Below are 13,613 nucleotides of genomic sequence, written 5' to 3' on the forward strand. Positions count from 1 at the left end.
CATTGCATGAGCCACATCAGTTAGCATCATTTTAATGAACATTCTACATTACCACGGCACTCCAGAATCAGTTGATGGAACATTCCAAAATACCATGGAAATGATTGTATCTTAACACCAGGCAGTCATTGCAAGTGTACCCATGAGTTTACCAGTCAATTGCCAGGGTTAGCACTTCCAAGTCCATTCTATTCATTCTTTTTTCTATGAGTTGTCATGTCATTGTGTCTCCAGGGTTCTGAATCAAATCACACTGTTCTCAGAGGATTAGGAACTGGAATTCCAAATGGCCATGTTACATCACTCTATCAACCAATCAACCACACTCCTCTCACTGCTGCATTCACAACCGTATTCCACCTCACCATCCAGAACAGTTATTACAATCAAACCAGAAGGGATCAATCATTTAACCCTCAGATCTGCTTTGACTGAGGGATCTCTGTTAAACATTGATCTAAAGGCAGACCACCTTCACAATTCCCTAAACTTTAGTCACTGTATCAGAGACACAATATCAGGCCTCTCAATCATACATGGGTTAACACTGGGCCTGCAGCCAATGAGAGTTAGGAATAGGTTAAACGGCATGATCTATATCATGTCAACATATCTCAGCTGAGTGATTACCATATTTTGCTGGTTATATCATATGGAAGCTGCTTGTATTGAAATGTCCAGTTATTTCCCCACAAGAATTCAGGCAGCCACATTGGATTCAACTATTAAAGTTGATGTATTAGATTGATGTCAGATTCAGTTCATTATGATTCATGTGACAGGTATTGTTTTGTTGTCCCAAATTCCGGTTTAGTTCGAAGTTATACTGATTGAGAAGATAGCTCCGTTTTGTTGCTTCCTCATAGTCGTCTGGCTGTTTCTGGCGCCCCCTGCTGTCAAGTCAATTTAGAGAACTGGATGAGGTTCCTGTTGATCTCAGCCACGTTTCTGCACCCTGGGGGAGGAAAGACCAACAAAACATTTGTTGCATTGTTATGAGGTTGATGTAATGATAGCTAAGGCTTTTTAATCTCAGACTGGAAATAATATAATTACAGATGTAGAATCTTAATTTGTTGCTAAAAATGTTCTTGCACAGCAGGAAATGCAAATGTGTAGTGTATTTGAGGTTTAAAAAGTATTCTAAAGATTGTCATTTCCACTTCAAATGTATCAACCCTTACAACAATGTCCATTAATTATAATCCACATAATAATTCACATGTCCTATTGCTGTAGAATTATTTTCCTGTTGTAGCAACCTGGCTCAAACAAAAAAGACGTTTTGTTCCTCACTCACCAGACAGAGCCATTGACAGACGGAACTCATCGTTGAGGATCTGTAGTACCTCCCTCACCCCCTCCTCGCCCTGAGTAAACAAACACAGGCAGCAAGACAGTCGTTACTCTCAGTATCTTAACTTAATAGGTTGATGACACACAACGTTAATAGTTACTTTATAGGCAAGGCCCCACACGGCTGGCCTCCCGATGAACACACACTTGGCTCCCAGAGCTACGGCCTTCAACACGTCACTACCGGTGCGAATTCCCCCGTCCAGATACACCTCGATACGCCCTTGAACCGTATCCACGATCTCAGATAGGGCATCTATCTGTGTGTTAGAGAGAGCAGAGGGAGGTAGAGAAGAAAAGCCTACTTAGCCATGACATAAAGGACAGTAAATTTAAGGACTCCTACTGTACAGTAGGAGTCCTCAAATGAACAGCCCTTTAATATCACCATTTCATTAACTAAATATTGTTTGGCTTGCTGATTGTAGAGTGAAATAGAAGGGACATGAGGACGAGGTGGTGTAATTTGTCCCCGTTCTTACTGTGGCGGGCCCCCCGTCCAGCTGGCGTCCTCCATGGTTGGACACGATGATGCCCTGGACGCCGTGCTCCACGGCCAGCTCAGCATCTTCCTTGGTCAGGATGCCCTTGATGATGATGGGAAGGCGGGTGAGAGACTGCAGCCAGTATACGTCCTTCCAGCTGATGGAGGGGTCCAGGGTGTTGGAGGGGATACCATACTCTTCAGAACTCGCAGCCTCCTACAGACATAAAATGCAGTACACAAACATACAGTACAGTAACATATACACACAGAAGGACGCCTCAGGGGAAATGCATTCGTTGGATTTATTCAATCATTCAAAAGCAGCTGTCTCTACTATGCGCACTATGGGCTAGTTTCCTGGACACAGATTAAGCCTAGTCCTGGACTAAAAAGGACTAAATGTTCAATAGAGATTCTTCATTGAAAGTACTTCTTAATCCAAAATTATGATGAATCTTTGTCCGAGAAATGGTCCCAATATGATTTTACGGTTAAATCATTACTGTTAAAAATATTTAATCTAGAAAAGCAAAAAATATGTTTATTTTACCATTACCTGGATGACCCCGTCAAAGTTTTTGACCTTGAGGTGGGGCGGGAGCTTGAACTGGTTGCGTATATCGTTGCGCCGCTTCCCAGTGTAGGGCACGTCGACGGTGAGGACCAAGGCTTTGTAGCCCAGGGCCTCCACACGGTGAACGATCGACTCAGACAGCTTCCTGTCCCGGTACACATAGAGCTGGAACCAACGGTAGCCGTTAGGCGCTGCAGCCACGATCTCCTCCACAGAGCAGGTGGAGTAGGTACTGGTGATGTAACAGGTGTTCACTGCCTCCGTACCTGAGGAAAGAGAGCTTTTGAGTTGATCACCCCTAGGATACACTGACAACAAAGCTATTGCTCTGCAGAGCTCAACCTCTACAGCTGTTAAACCCCTCCTAGTCCTCACCCCTGGCAGTGGCCATCTCTCCCTCATGCCAGGCCAGGCAGTGGAAGGCAGTGGGGGCGATGCCCACAGGGAAGCTGATCTCTGTGCCCTGCACCGTGGTCCTGGTGTCACTCACCGACACATCTCGTAGAATCCGTGGTCGCAGACGGATCCTGGGACAGAGACAAATGTATTATTTTGAGTCACATTGTTACCAGATCTTCCTAGCACTCCAGTTTGACATGTGGTGTTGTTGAGTGGTTTTTGTGACATTGAATTGTATGTCTTGTAGTTTACAGGACAGGGAGAAGCACCTACCGTTTGTAGGCCAGCAGATTGTCATCCCTGGTGCAGCACTCGTCTGCTCCGGCTGCGTAGTAGTCCCAGGTTGCCTTGGAGAGGTGCTCTTTGGCATACTCCTCAAAATCTGTGAGACATACCATAGCCATCTCAGCACAGCGGATCCCCTCTCTGTGGGATATATGATCACTGTCAGGGACAGCAGATGTAAAGCAATGTTGTCAATTACACTATCAGGTAAGCCTGTCTTAAAAGCAGAACTGGAGAAATAGTTATGGCATTGGAGATTTAACACAGTAAAATCACTGTACATTGTTGTGCAATTGAAACACATCATAACTGCAAACAGCTTCTGGTGCATATTTCACAAGAATACAGTGTGGAAATGTTTGTGGTGTCACCAGAACCTGGCTTTCAGAGCTTTCGACCCAAATGATTTTGGCTCAACAGCGAGTCTTTTGCGCTGCTGGGATGGTGAATTAAACTAAGCTACACAACATTACACACTGCTGTAAGGGATTTCCTCCTCTTCTGAAGAGGAGAGGCGAAAAGGATCGGAGGACCAATATGCAGCATGGTAAGTGTCCATGGTTCTTTTAATACAAAAATGTACACGAACTGAATACAAACAATGAACGAAACCCAAAACAGTACCGTGTGGTGAAAAACACAGAAACAAACACACAGTCAAACCCAGGCTACCTAAGTATGATTCTCAATCAGAGACAACTAATGACACCTGCCTCTGAATGAGAAACGTACTAGGCCGAAACATAGAAATACCCAAATCATAGAAAAACAAACATAGACTGCCCACCCCAACTCACGCCCTGACCATACTAAATAATGACAAAACAAAGGAAATAAAGGTCAGAACGTGACAACTGCATTGGAAATACAGCTGGGCTTGGATCTGTACGCACAGAGATGACCTCAAATAACCTAAAGTTAATTAAGGACACAATACAAAACTAGCCAACTTGCCAACACCCATGTTTATTGTAAATATTCCTAGTGGACTAGTACAATACTAAGCAATTATCACAACAGAGAAAGCAATCTACACAATCAAAATGCCAGAAAACATAACAGTGCAGTCATATTCATCTTTTTCCATTTCTAAAAAATAATTACAGCAGCCTATGAATCTCATTGTCTTCATTTGAGTAGTTTAACTATTATAGACCCCCCCCAGAGGAAGTTGACGCCACTACTTCTTCTTCTTCTATGATATCATGGTGGTCCGCAAACAAACGTTTAAGGTGCATGCCGCCACCTACTTTGCTGGAGTGTGCAATCAATCATGGTTTGCTTAATTCTGTACTACTAAGAAAATAACATTAAATGACCAAATAAATCCCTACTAACTTCTACCATTTCAACAGGAACATATGCTACCCCCAATAACTATTTTGTCATATCCACTATAACCTTCAACCTGGCATTTGTGCTTTCCACAAACCGAGTCATGTTGATAACCTTACCAATGAAAACTATGTTCACTATCAAAGTGTCAAAGTGACACAGCCCATTCATTCCACCAATCTGTTTTACAGACTCTGCATATGATACATCATGAATGATTATATATCTCTGAGCCTCTCTCTGCACCTGGCATCCACCAAATGCTGCACTATGTCCCCCCCCACAATTACAACACTTGGCCTTCATATTGCTTCCACATTCACCGTAATCATGTTCCTCTCCACACGTGGCACATCTCTTCTTTCCTTTACACTGAACTGCTACATGACCCATTCTTTGGCATTTAAACACTGCCATGGGGATGGGACAAATTCTCTGACATTGAAACTATCTGTACTTTTCCAGGTAAAACCTTTTCAAACCTCAGCAGCACTGGTAAGCTTTCACTTCGTTGACTTTCTTTTCTACGGATCAACCTTTTGGCCTCTATCACTCTTCCTCCCTTCACATGTTCTTTAATATCATCTATGGACATAGATATTGGGACCCCAGTGATGACTCTCCTCAACCTAGAGTAAGCACAAGGGACATGGCTTTTAATCTTCTTCCAAATAAGCTTTTCCATTTGCAGAATCTTCCCTTGCCGAGCCTGGCTACCACAAAATATTAACAATTTTCATTTTCCAATGAACCGGGCTAGTTTGACCTCACCTATCTATTTCTCTACGGCATTGGATAGAATAGGGTGTACGCCAGTATTTCAATGTAATGTCCTGTCCTAGAGAGGAAATGTATGTTTAGGTTTCATCTCCGAAGAATGACGAAGGCTACTTATACATATTCACAAATTAGGTGTTGGAATTTTCATGTGGATTTGATAAACATCAACAAATAGGGCACTGACAGCTGTCAGTGTAGCTAGCTAGCATACTAACCGAATATAGCTGATTATACATATAATTGGTTGTATCGTTATTTCCCATAGGGCGGCGCACAATTGACCTGGCGCCGTCCGGGTTTGGCTGGGGTAGGCCGTTATTGTAAATAAGAATGACATGCCTAGTTAAATAAAGGTTCAATAAAAACATTAATACAAAATAAATGTCTTACTTCCCATTCTCTTTGCTGATGATACCAATTTGATTTTATCACACAAGAATTTTGATTCACTAATTAATGAAGCCAACTCAGGCATGACCAAATTTCTGAATGGTTTCAGATATACAAATGATCTTGAAATGTTTAAAAAAAATCTAACTTTATTGTATTCACTAGTTAGAACAAGAAATATTGTAAAAAAAAAAAAAAAGCCAGAATCCCAATTGGTAGGACTGATATGGATCAAGTCACATCCACTAGATTACTCATATTTCTTATTGATGAACAGTTGTCCTGGAAAGATCATATTCAGTAGGTGTGCAGCGAAGTGATGAAATCTGTTGGTGTCATTAGGAAGATTAGTGGTTTGGTTCATCAGTCTTGCTTCCTTACTCTTTACTATAGCTTCATTTACCCATATCTCATTTACTGTTATATTGTCTGGGCCAGTAAATATTTCTCCTACATACAAAAATTACTCATCATACGAAATACATTTGCAAGACTAGCCACCTCCTCTAATTACCTGGCTCTATCTGCACCTTTGTTTAAGAAACTTGAAATATTGTCTATATACGACATCAATGTACGCCAATTGTGCATTTTCATCTACAAATACTCATGCCTCAAAAACAGTTCACCTAAACCCTTCCATGGATTCTTCCAGGTTTATTTTGAAATCCATCTATATAACGCAAGACGCTGCGATAACCTTCACCTTCCTCTCTGTCGCACCTCACGTAGTCAATTCTCTATCAGATACAGAGGTACCATACTCTGGAATTCTTATCTTCACATTGTCAAAATTCCCTCAATAACGAAGACTGGGGGTCAGCCTGATGAACCAAACTACTCAGTAATCTCCTCCATATAGCCCAACTCTCACACACTCACCCCCCCCCCCCCCCCCCCCCCACACACACATACACACACACACACATAAAAAAAAACATATGCTGTTTATTATTTTATTGTGATTGCTGATCGGTTTATTTGTACATTTAGGATTGGTGGGTTTTGTTATCTGTTTTATCTTTGAACTTATCTATTGTATATTGTTTTGTGGTTTTGATATAATCCTTTGGGCTTCCAAACCCACCTGCACACCGTTTTTTATTGATTTGTTTTAAACCACTGGTCTATCTTTGTCTTTGCCATCTATTGCTATTTTAAGTTTTGGCATCCTCCATAAATTGCTTCCGTGAATCTGTGATTGAAAGAGTTAAAAAGAACAAGATGAAACTCTGGTCATATTGATAACTATTGAAAGATATGTGTTTTTCTACATTATAAAGGACATGGTGCAACCTTTGGTAGGTAGGCTGCAGTAAAGCATTTTATACTTTAGTAAACACTTTTATCCAGAGCAACTTATAATTGTGAGTGCATACATCTTTGTACTGGTCCCTGTGGGAATTGAACCCACACCCCTGGCGTTGCAAGCACCATGCTCTACTAACTGAGCAACACGGGACCAAGAAAGCCCATGCTCAGGGTTCTTACAGGGGAAGTTAAATGATAGACTACAATGACTTTGCTCATGATCATGCACGCCACAAATGACATGTTCAGTAATTACAGTGCTTTCAGAAAGTATTCACACCCCTTGACTTTTTCTACATTTTGTTGTGTTACAACAGCCTGAATTTAAAATAGATTACATTTAGATTTTTTTGGTCACTGGCTTACACACAATATCCCTCAAAGTGGAATTATGTTTTTCAAAAAGTTTACAAATCAATTAAAAATGAAAATCTGAAATGTATTGTGTCAGTAAGTATTCAAACCTATTGTTATGGGAAATCTAATTAAGTTCAGGAGTAAAAATGTGCTTAACAAGTCACATAATAAGTTGCATGGACTCACTCCGTGTGCAGTAATAGTGTTTAACATGATTTTTGAATGACTACCTCATCTCTGTACCCCACACATACAATTATATGTAAGGTCCCTCAGTCAAGCAGTGAATTTCAAACACATATTCATCCACAACGACCGGAGGGGGTTTCCAATGCCTCGCAAAGAAGGGCATGTATTGGTAGATGGGTAAAAAAAAAAGCAGACATTGAATATTCCTTTGAGCATGGTGAAGTTATTCATTACACTTTGGATGGAATATCAATAGATCCAGTCGCTACAAAGATACAGGCGTCCTTCCTAACTCAGTTGCTGGAGAGGAAGAAAACCGATCAGGGATTTTACCATGAGGCCAATGTAGACTTTAAAACAGTTACAGAGTTTAATGGCTGTGATAGGAGAAAACTGAGGATGGATCAACAACATTTGAGTTACTCTACAATACTAATCTAATTGACAGAGTGAAAAGAAGGAAGCCTGTACATAATACAAATATTCCCAAACATGCATCCTGTTTGCAACAAGGCACTAAAGTAATGCTGCAAAAAATGTGGCAAAGCAATTAATTTTTGTCCTGAATACAGTGTTATGTTTGGGGAACACTCCATATTTTCAAGCATAATGGTGGCTTCATCATGTTATGGGTATGCTTGTAATTGTTAAGGACTGGGGAGTTTTTCAGGATAAAAAAGAAACAGAAGGCAGCTAAGCACAGACAAAATCCTAGAGGAAAACCTGATTCAGTCTGCTTTCCACCAGAGACTGGAAGATTAATTCACCTTTCAGCAGGACAATACACTAAAACACTTGGCAAAATCTACACTGCGGTTGCTTACCAAGAAGACAGTGAATGTTCCTGAGTGGCCGAGTTACAGTTTTGACTTAAATCTGATTGAAAATCTATGGCAAAACTTGAAAATGGTTGTCTAGCCATGATCAACAACCAATTAAAAAAATTCTGAAAAGAATAATGGGCAAATATTGTACAATCCAGGTGTGCAAAGCTCTTAGAGACTTACCCAGAAAGTCTCACAGCTGTAATCGCTGCCAAAGGTGATTCTAACATGTTTTGACTCAGGGGTGTGAATACTTATGGAAATGAGATATTTCTGTATTCTATTTTAAATACATTTGCAAAAATGTCTAAAAACATGTTTTCACTTTGTCATTATGGGCTATTGTGTGTTTTAAAAAAATCTATTTTTAATTCAGGCTGTAAGACAACAAATAGAATAAGTCAAGGGGTATGACTACTTTCTGAAGGCACTATATACTGTAAGTGTCACGTTCTGACCATAGTTCTGTTATTTTATTCTTTGTTTTAGTATGGTCAGGGCGTGAGTTGGGGTGGGCAGTCTGTTTGTTTTTCTATGTTGGTTTTTGTGTTCGGCCTAGTATGGTTCTCAATCAGAGGCAGGTGTCGTTAGTTGTCTCTGCTTGATAATCATACTTAGGTAGCCTGGGTTTCACTTTTGGTTTGTGGGTGTTTGTTTTCCGTGTGAGTGTTTGGTCCACACGGTACTGTTTCGGTTTTGTATATTTCACGTTTATTGTTTTGTATTTCAGTGTTCAGTTCGTTTCATTAAAGATTATATCATGAACACTTACAACGCTGCGCTTTGGTCCGATCCTTACTCATCCTCTGACGAAGAGGAGGAAATCCGTTACAGTAAGTTTCTGGAATTTTCTTTCAAGGGTGCCATTTCACCCTTTACACACTTATCGTTTCTAGCTGTTACACCAATCAAAGCAGGGGAGTGAATAGTGAAGCAAAACTTTAGTGGTCAAAACCTTTCATCTTGGGGTGACGGCGGGATCATTACACCCAATTATACCATTTATAAAATGTTCATATATATATATTTACACTGAACAAAAATATAAATGCAACATTTAAAGTGTTGGTCCCATGTTTCATGAGCTGAAATAAAAGATCCACGAAATGTTCCATGCACATAAAAGCTTTTTCTCAAAAATGTTGTGCACAAATGTGTTTACATCCCTGTTAGTGAGCATTTCTCATTTGCCAAGATAATCCATCCACCTGACAGGTGTGGCATATCAAGAAATTGATTAAACAGCATGATCATTACCTTGTGCTGGGGACAGTGTAAGGCCACACTGAAATTTTCAGTTTTGTCACACACAATGCCACAGATGCCTCAAGTTTTGAGGGTGTGTGCAATTGGCATGCTGACTGCAGGAATGTCCCCCAGAGCTGTTGCCAGAGAATTGAATGTTAGTTTCCCTAACATAAGCGGCCTCCATCGTTGTTTGAGAGAATTTGACCGTATGTACAACCAGGCCTCACATCCACAGACCACTTGTATGGCATCATGTGGGCGAGTGGTTTGCTGATGTCAACGTTGCGAACAGAGTGCCCCATGGTGGAGTTGGGATTATGGTATGGGCAGGCATAAGCTACAGACAACAAACAAGATTGCATTTTATTGATAGCAATTTGAATGCACAGAGATACCGTGACGAGATCCTGAGGCCCATTGTCATTCCATTCACCTCATGTTTCAGCATGATAATGCACAGTCTCATGTCGCAAGGATCTGTACACAATTCCTGGAAGCTGAAAATGTCCCAGTTCTTCCATGGCCTGCTTACAAATGTCACCCACTGAGCATGTTTGGGATGTTCTGGATCAGACTATTCTCAATTTAATCTTGTCTTTACTAATATGTAAAATTAGTTTTGATTTAGAATGGCCCCTCATTAAATGGTCAGGAACAGGGGCAGAGGAAGAATCCATGTCATCTGTATGCACTGGAATAGAGAATGAAGGCAGCACGCTTTCCCACCGTCTGGTTTTCAATGATGCCTGGTAGGCTACTTCGTTTTTATATCAGATCATGTGCTTAATATGAGCAAGCTGACAAATAAATATGAGAACTTATTTAAATCAAAGCATCAACTACTGTGTGAGGAGCATGCTCTGCGCGACAGGTTATATTCCGCCCAAACTGTATACCATGGCCTCTCCAACCCTGTTCCTGCATCTACCCAGTGCTTAATTTGGGAAACCAAGTCAAATCTGTTTTGTTGTGTTAGGCTTGAAAACAACATTCACAATTACCATGTTTAACACTCAGTTTCAACCTGCTGTTGGGCTTCTTTCTTCGAATTGGTCATCACAGTGGGGTGAGTTTTAAAAGTGTGATACTGTTTTGAAGACAAGTGATTTATGTGACTTTTGCTAGCATTTGCATTGACATCAGAGTGGTTAGAGGGACAATAGAGTGCTTGAGTACCAGGCCATTAGGAGCTGATGGTAGTTAGCAAGTTGGGTACGTACTACCAATACATGTCCAGATTCCAAGCAGGAGATTACTGTGACTCAATGGTCACATAGAATTTTACTGCGGTCTCATGACTGTGGTGTTGACTCATGACTGTGGTGTTGACTCATGACTGTGGTGTTGCGGTAATACTGTGACTAGAACAGCCCTAGTGTAAAAAAACACAAGTTTGCACCCACTATTTTAATTTGCTCCATGGCTCAGGCGGCCAAGTGGACACAAGGCTGTTTGACTCATCTCAGTCATGAAGAGGAAGAACTTTGCAGCTGTTTCTGACTAATAAACAACGCCATGCTGGTGGATGGTAACATTAAAATAAAACTCAGTCCTGAAACTAAATGTAGGCTGAAAAGAATTGGGATGTAATAGCATAAGAAAAAACACTGCAATCACATGGATTTGCAGGAAGTGGGCAGGTCAGATTTGTCACTTAAAGTGAAAAAATATCATACTTTGTCTAAAACGATGACTGATTGATTTAAATCGTTGTGCAACAGCATGGGTAAGTTCTGGCCATCCTCTTTCAGTGAGGAAAAAGTGGATTTAGACTGGTCTGGACATTTAACAGGCAGTATACATTTTTTTAAAATAAATGTATTCATCTAGTCATTGCCATTTCATGAAATGTCAATCTGCGAAAAAAACTCACATCAATAGAGGTGGTCATGTGAGCAAAAAAGCGGAAATGCAACACACACAGCAACATGTCAAATGACATTATGAAGGGTCTACTAATATCATTCTGATACAACTAATCACTCTAGTCCTCAGTGACATAGACACACACAAATTCATTCGGAATTGTCTGGTTAACAGAGCAATGCAGCTCAGAGTTAGATCTAATTCCAATTTTGTGATTGTGTGCTTTTGTGTGAGTTAAATAAAACTATCATAGAGATTAACACTGGCAGTGAGTGTGACCCCGCTGTGACCTTTGGAGTCATTGTGCTTACAGAGGCTGGAATTGTGCTGATGGCACAGCAAGCCATAGAGAAGGGAGGGTGGTTGCACATTACATACTACAGCACAGATGGGGACATACATACTAGGCCTACACATAAAACACACAGAATGTGGCAAGTCGCAGCATGGTCAGTAACACACAGCACTACAGTATATGTATAGCAGGGTGGTCAGTGACCTAGACTTAGAGTACATTGCACACAATAACTTGAACGACTACTGTAGTCTACATACCAAATTATCACAGGGTTGTTAGTGACTCCTCAACTGACATAGGTTTATCTTTGAGTTTGCCTGACAGAGATTTTTATTGTGCAATTTTATCTGAGTTTACTGAGTGTGACTGTATCTGACAGTCGCTGAGTTCACCTGCTGACCTGAGTAGCCATCCATGGAGAACCACTCACCGATTACAGCTGGTGCTCATTGTCTCTGAATGAAATGCAATACTCCTGGCAGAGTCATAACCTGGAAGAAAATGAAGATACAAATGATTTTTCCCCAGATTGAAAAGCAAAAAATATATAGTCAACCTTCAATAAAACAATATCAAAAAACACAAATCATAAAAACTCAATGATGCTTTTTGTTGTGCGGTGTGTATGACTGTTGACTGTACATCTCCCATGCTGTGATTGACAACAATGTGATCCATGAACACATGAGGGCAGTGCAATACAGAATAAAGGGATTATAAACAGAGCTGCTCAATCTCTACCTGTATAATATGCCAGGCTATCACACATTCAACGAGAGAACATGACATGTCAAATACCCACTGTTCAGCCATTCAAATGAAAATGGCTGTTGACATAATACTGTATCTCAAGTGGCCTACTGTAAAATGATTTGTGTTGAATTTTGAGGCCTACATTAAAAACCCTTAGATGAGGTGACGTCAAAAACCGCTACATTAGTTGTTTAAACAATGATCATACTATTTCCCATCAATTATGTCTTCTATAGAATTTGTAAGATAGACTTGCAGGTAAGGTTCAGATCCGATCAGTTCTAAAGTAATGATTCTCCACAAATATCAGTCAAGTTCGATGAACATGATGTTAAATGAATGTTAACCTGTGTCCTATAGATTGTGAATGATAAATTACCTCCCTCTCTACACCTGTCAATGTTGGTCATTTAGGTGCTCTCAATGGGAGTTCAAAGCACATTGTTATGGTACATTTCTAGAAGAGCAGCTGTGTGTATTATAATAAACATCTATGGAAGATAGCATACATATGACAGAAAATAAAATGACCGTTTGAAAGAAAATTCACGGTTTGGTTTACTGTAGATCACATCACATGTAAATGATTATGACTTCAGATGTTTTGATATTTATCAAAGAAAGCAGCTACATATCAGTTTCCAAAGATACAGGAAGTGATGGTGTTACTGAGCAATGCACATCTTGTACATTTAGTTTACAGTGTCTTCTTCCCTCTCCCTCTCTCCCTCTCTCTACTATGTTGATAGATGTAGTCCTACAGTAGATGATGTAAAAAGGCCCTGGGGAAAACACACAGGAGGAATATGTGAGGTGTCTTACCTTGTCCTTTAACCTGTCCTAGTTTGCTCTCCAAGCCTGTCACCTTTCATATGACACAAGTGTGCAGGGCAGGACAGTGTCAGGGGCAGGGCAACTCTAGCTCCACTCCCCCTCCACTCATTCACACACACTGGCTCAATACTAACATCCCCTGTCAGCAGTATGGGGCCCCTGTTCTCTCTTTGTACATGCCTGATAAAGGGTGGCAGATAGGATAGCATAGCAACCCTTCTCTTCAATTGTATTGATGGGTGTATGGATGGATAGGTGGGTGACTGAGTGAGTGAGTGAGAGTGAGTGGGTGAGTGGCCGACAGTCACATCACTTACGAGATAGTGT

At 40.7% G+C, this 13,613-nt stretch overlaps 1 protein-coding gene across 4 annotated transcripts; it reads right to left on the minus strand.

Moving 5' to 3' along the window:
* Positions 1–16: 16 nt before the first annotated feature.
* On the minus strand, positions 17–13,393 carry LOC110520413 (2-Hydroxyacid oxidase 2-like). Of its 4 annotated transcripts, none has more exons than XM_090230189.1 (9): positions 13,275–13,393; positions 12,130–12,190; positions 3,090–3,242; positions 2,793–2,944; positions 2,400–2,683; positions 1,839–2,057; positions 1,458–1,616; positions 1,301–1,370; positions 17–955 (listed from the first exon to the last, which is right to left on the minus strand). In XM_090230189.1, exons 2-9 carry the CDS (start codon positions 12,147–12,149, stop codon positions 897–899), a joined length of 1,116 nt encoding a protein of 371 aa, XP_090086315.1. In that variant the 5' UTR covers positions 12,150–12,190; positions 13,275–13,393; the 3' UTR covers positions 17–896. The 4 variants fall into 4 exon arrangements, with proteins under 4 accessions (XP_090086315.1, XP_021453396.1, XP_021453397.1 ...); XM_021597721.3 differs by having other exon boundaries at positions 3,090–3,260; positions 13,275–13,385; XM_021597722.3 differs by having other exon boundaries at positions 2,394–2,683; positions 13,275–13,362.
* Positions 13,394–13,613: the final 220 nt, after the last annotated feature.

This window comes from Oncorhynchus mykiss, chromosome 3 (assembly GCF_057628025.1).
Source record: "Oncorhynchus mykiss isolate SJ-2025 chromosome 3, ASM5762802v1, whole genome shotgun sequence".
Classification (NCBI taxonomy): Eukaryota; Metazoa; Chordata; class Actinopteri; order Salmoniformes; family Salmonidae; genus Oncorhynchus; species Oncorhynchus mykiss.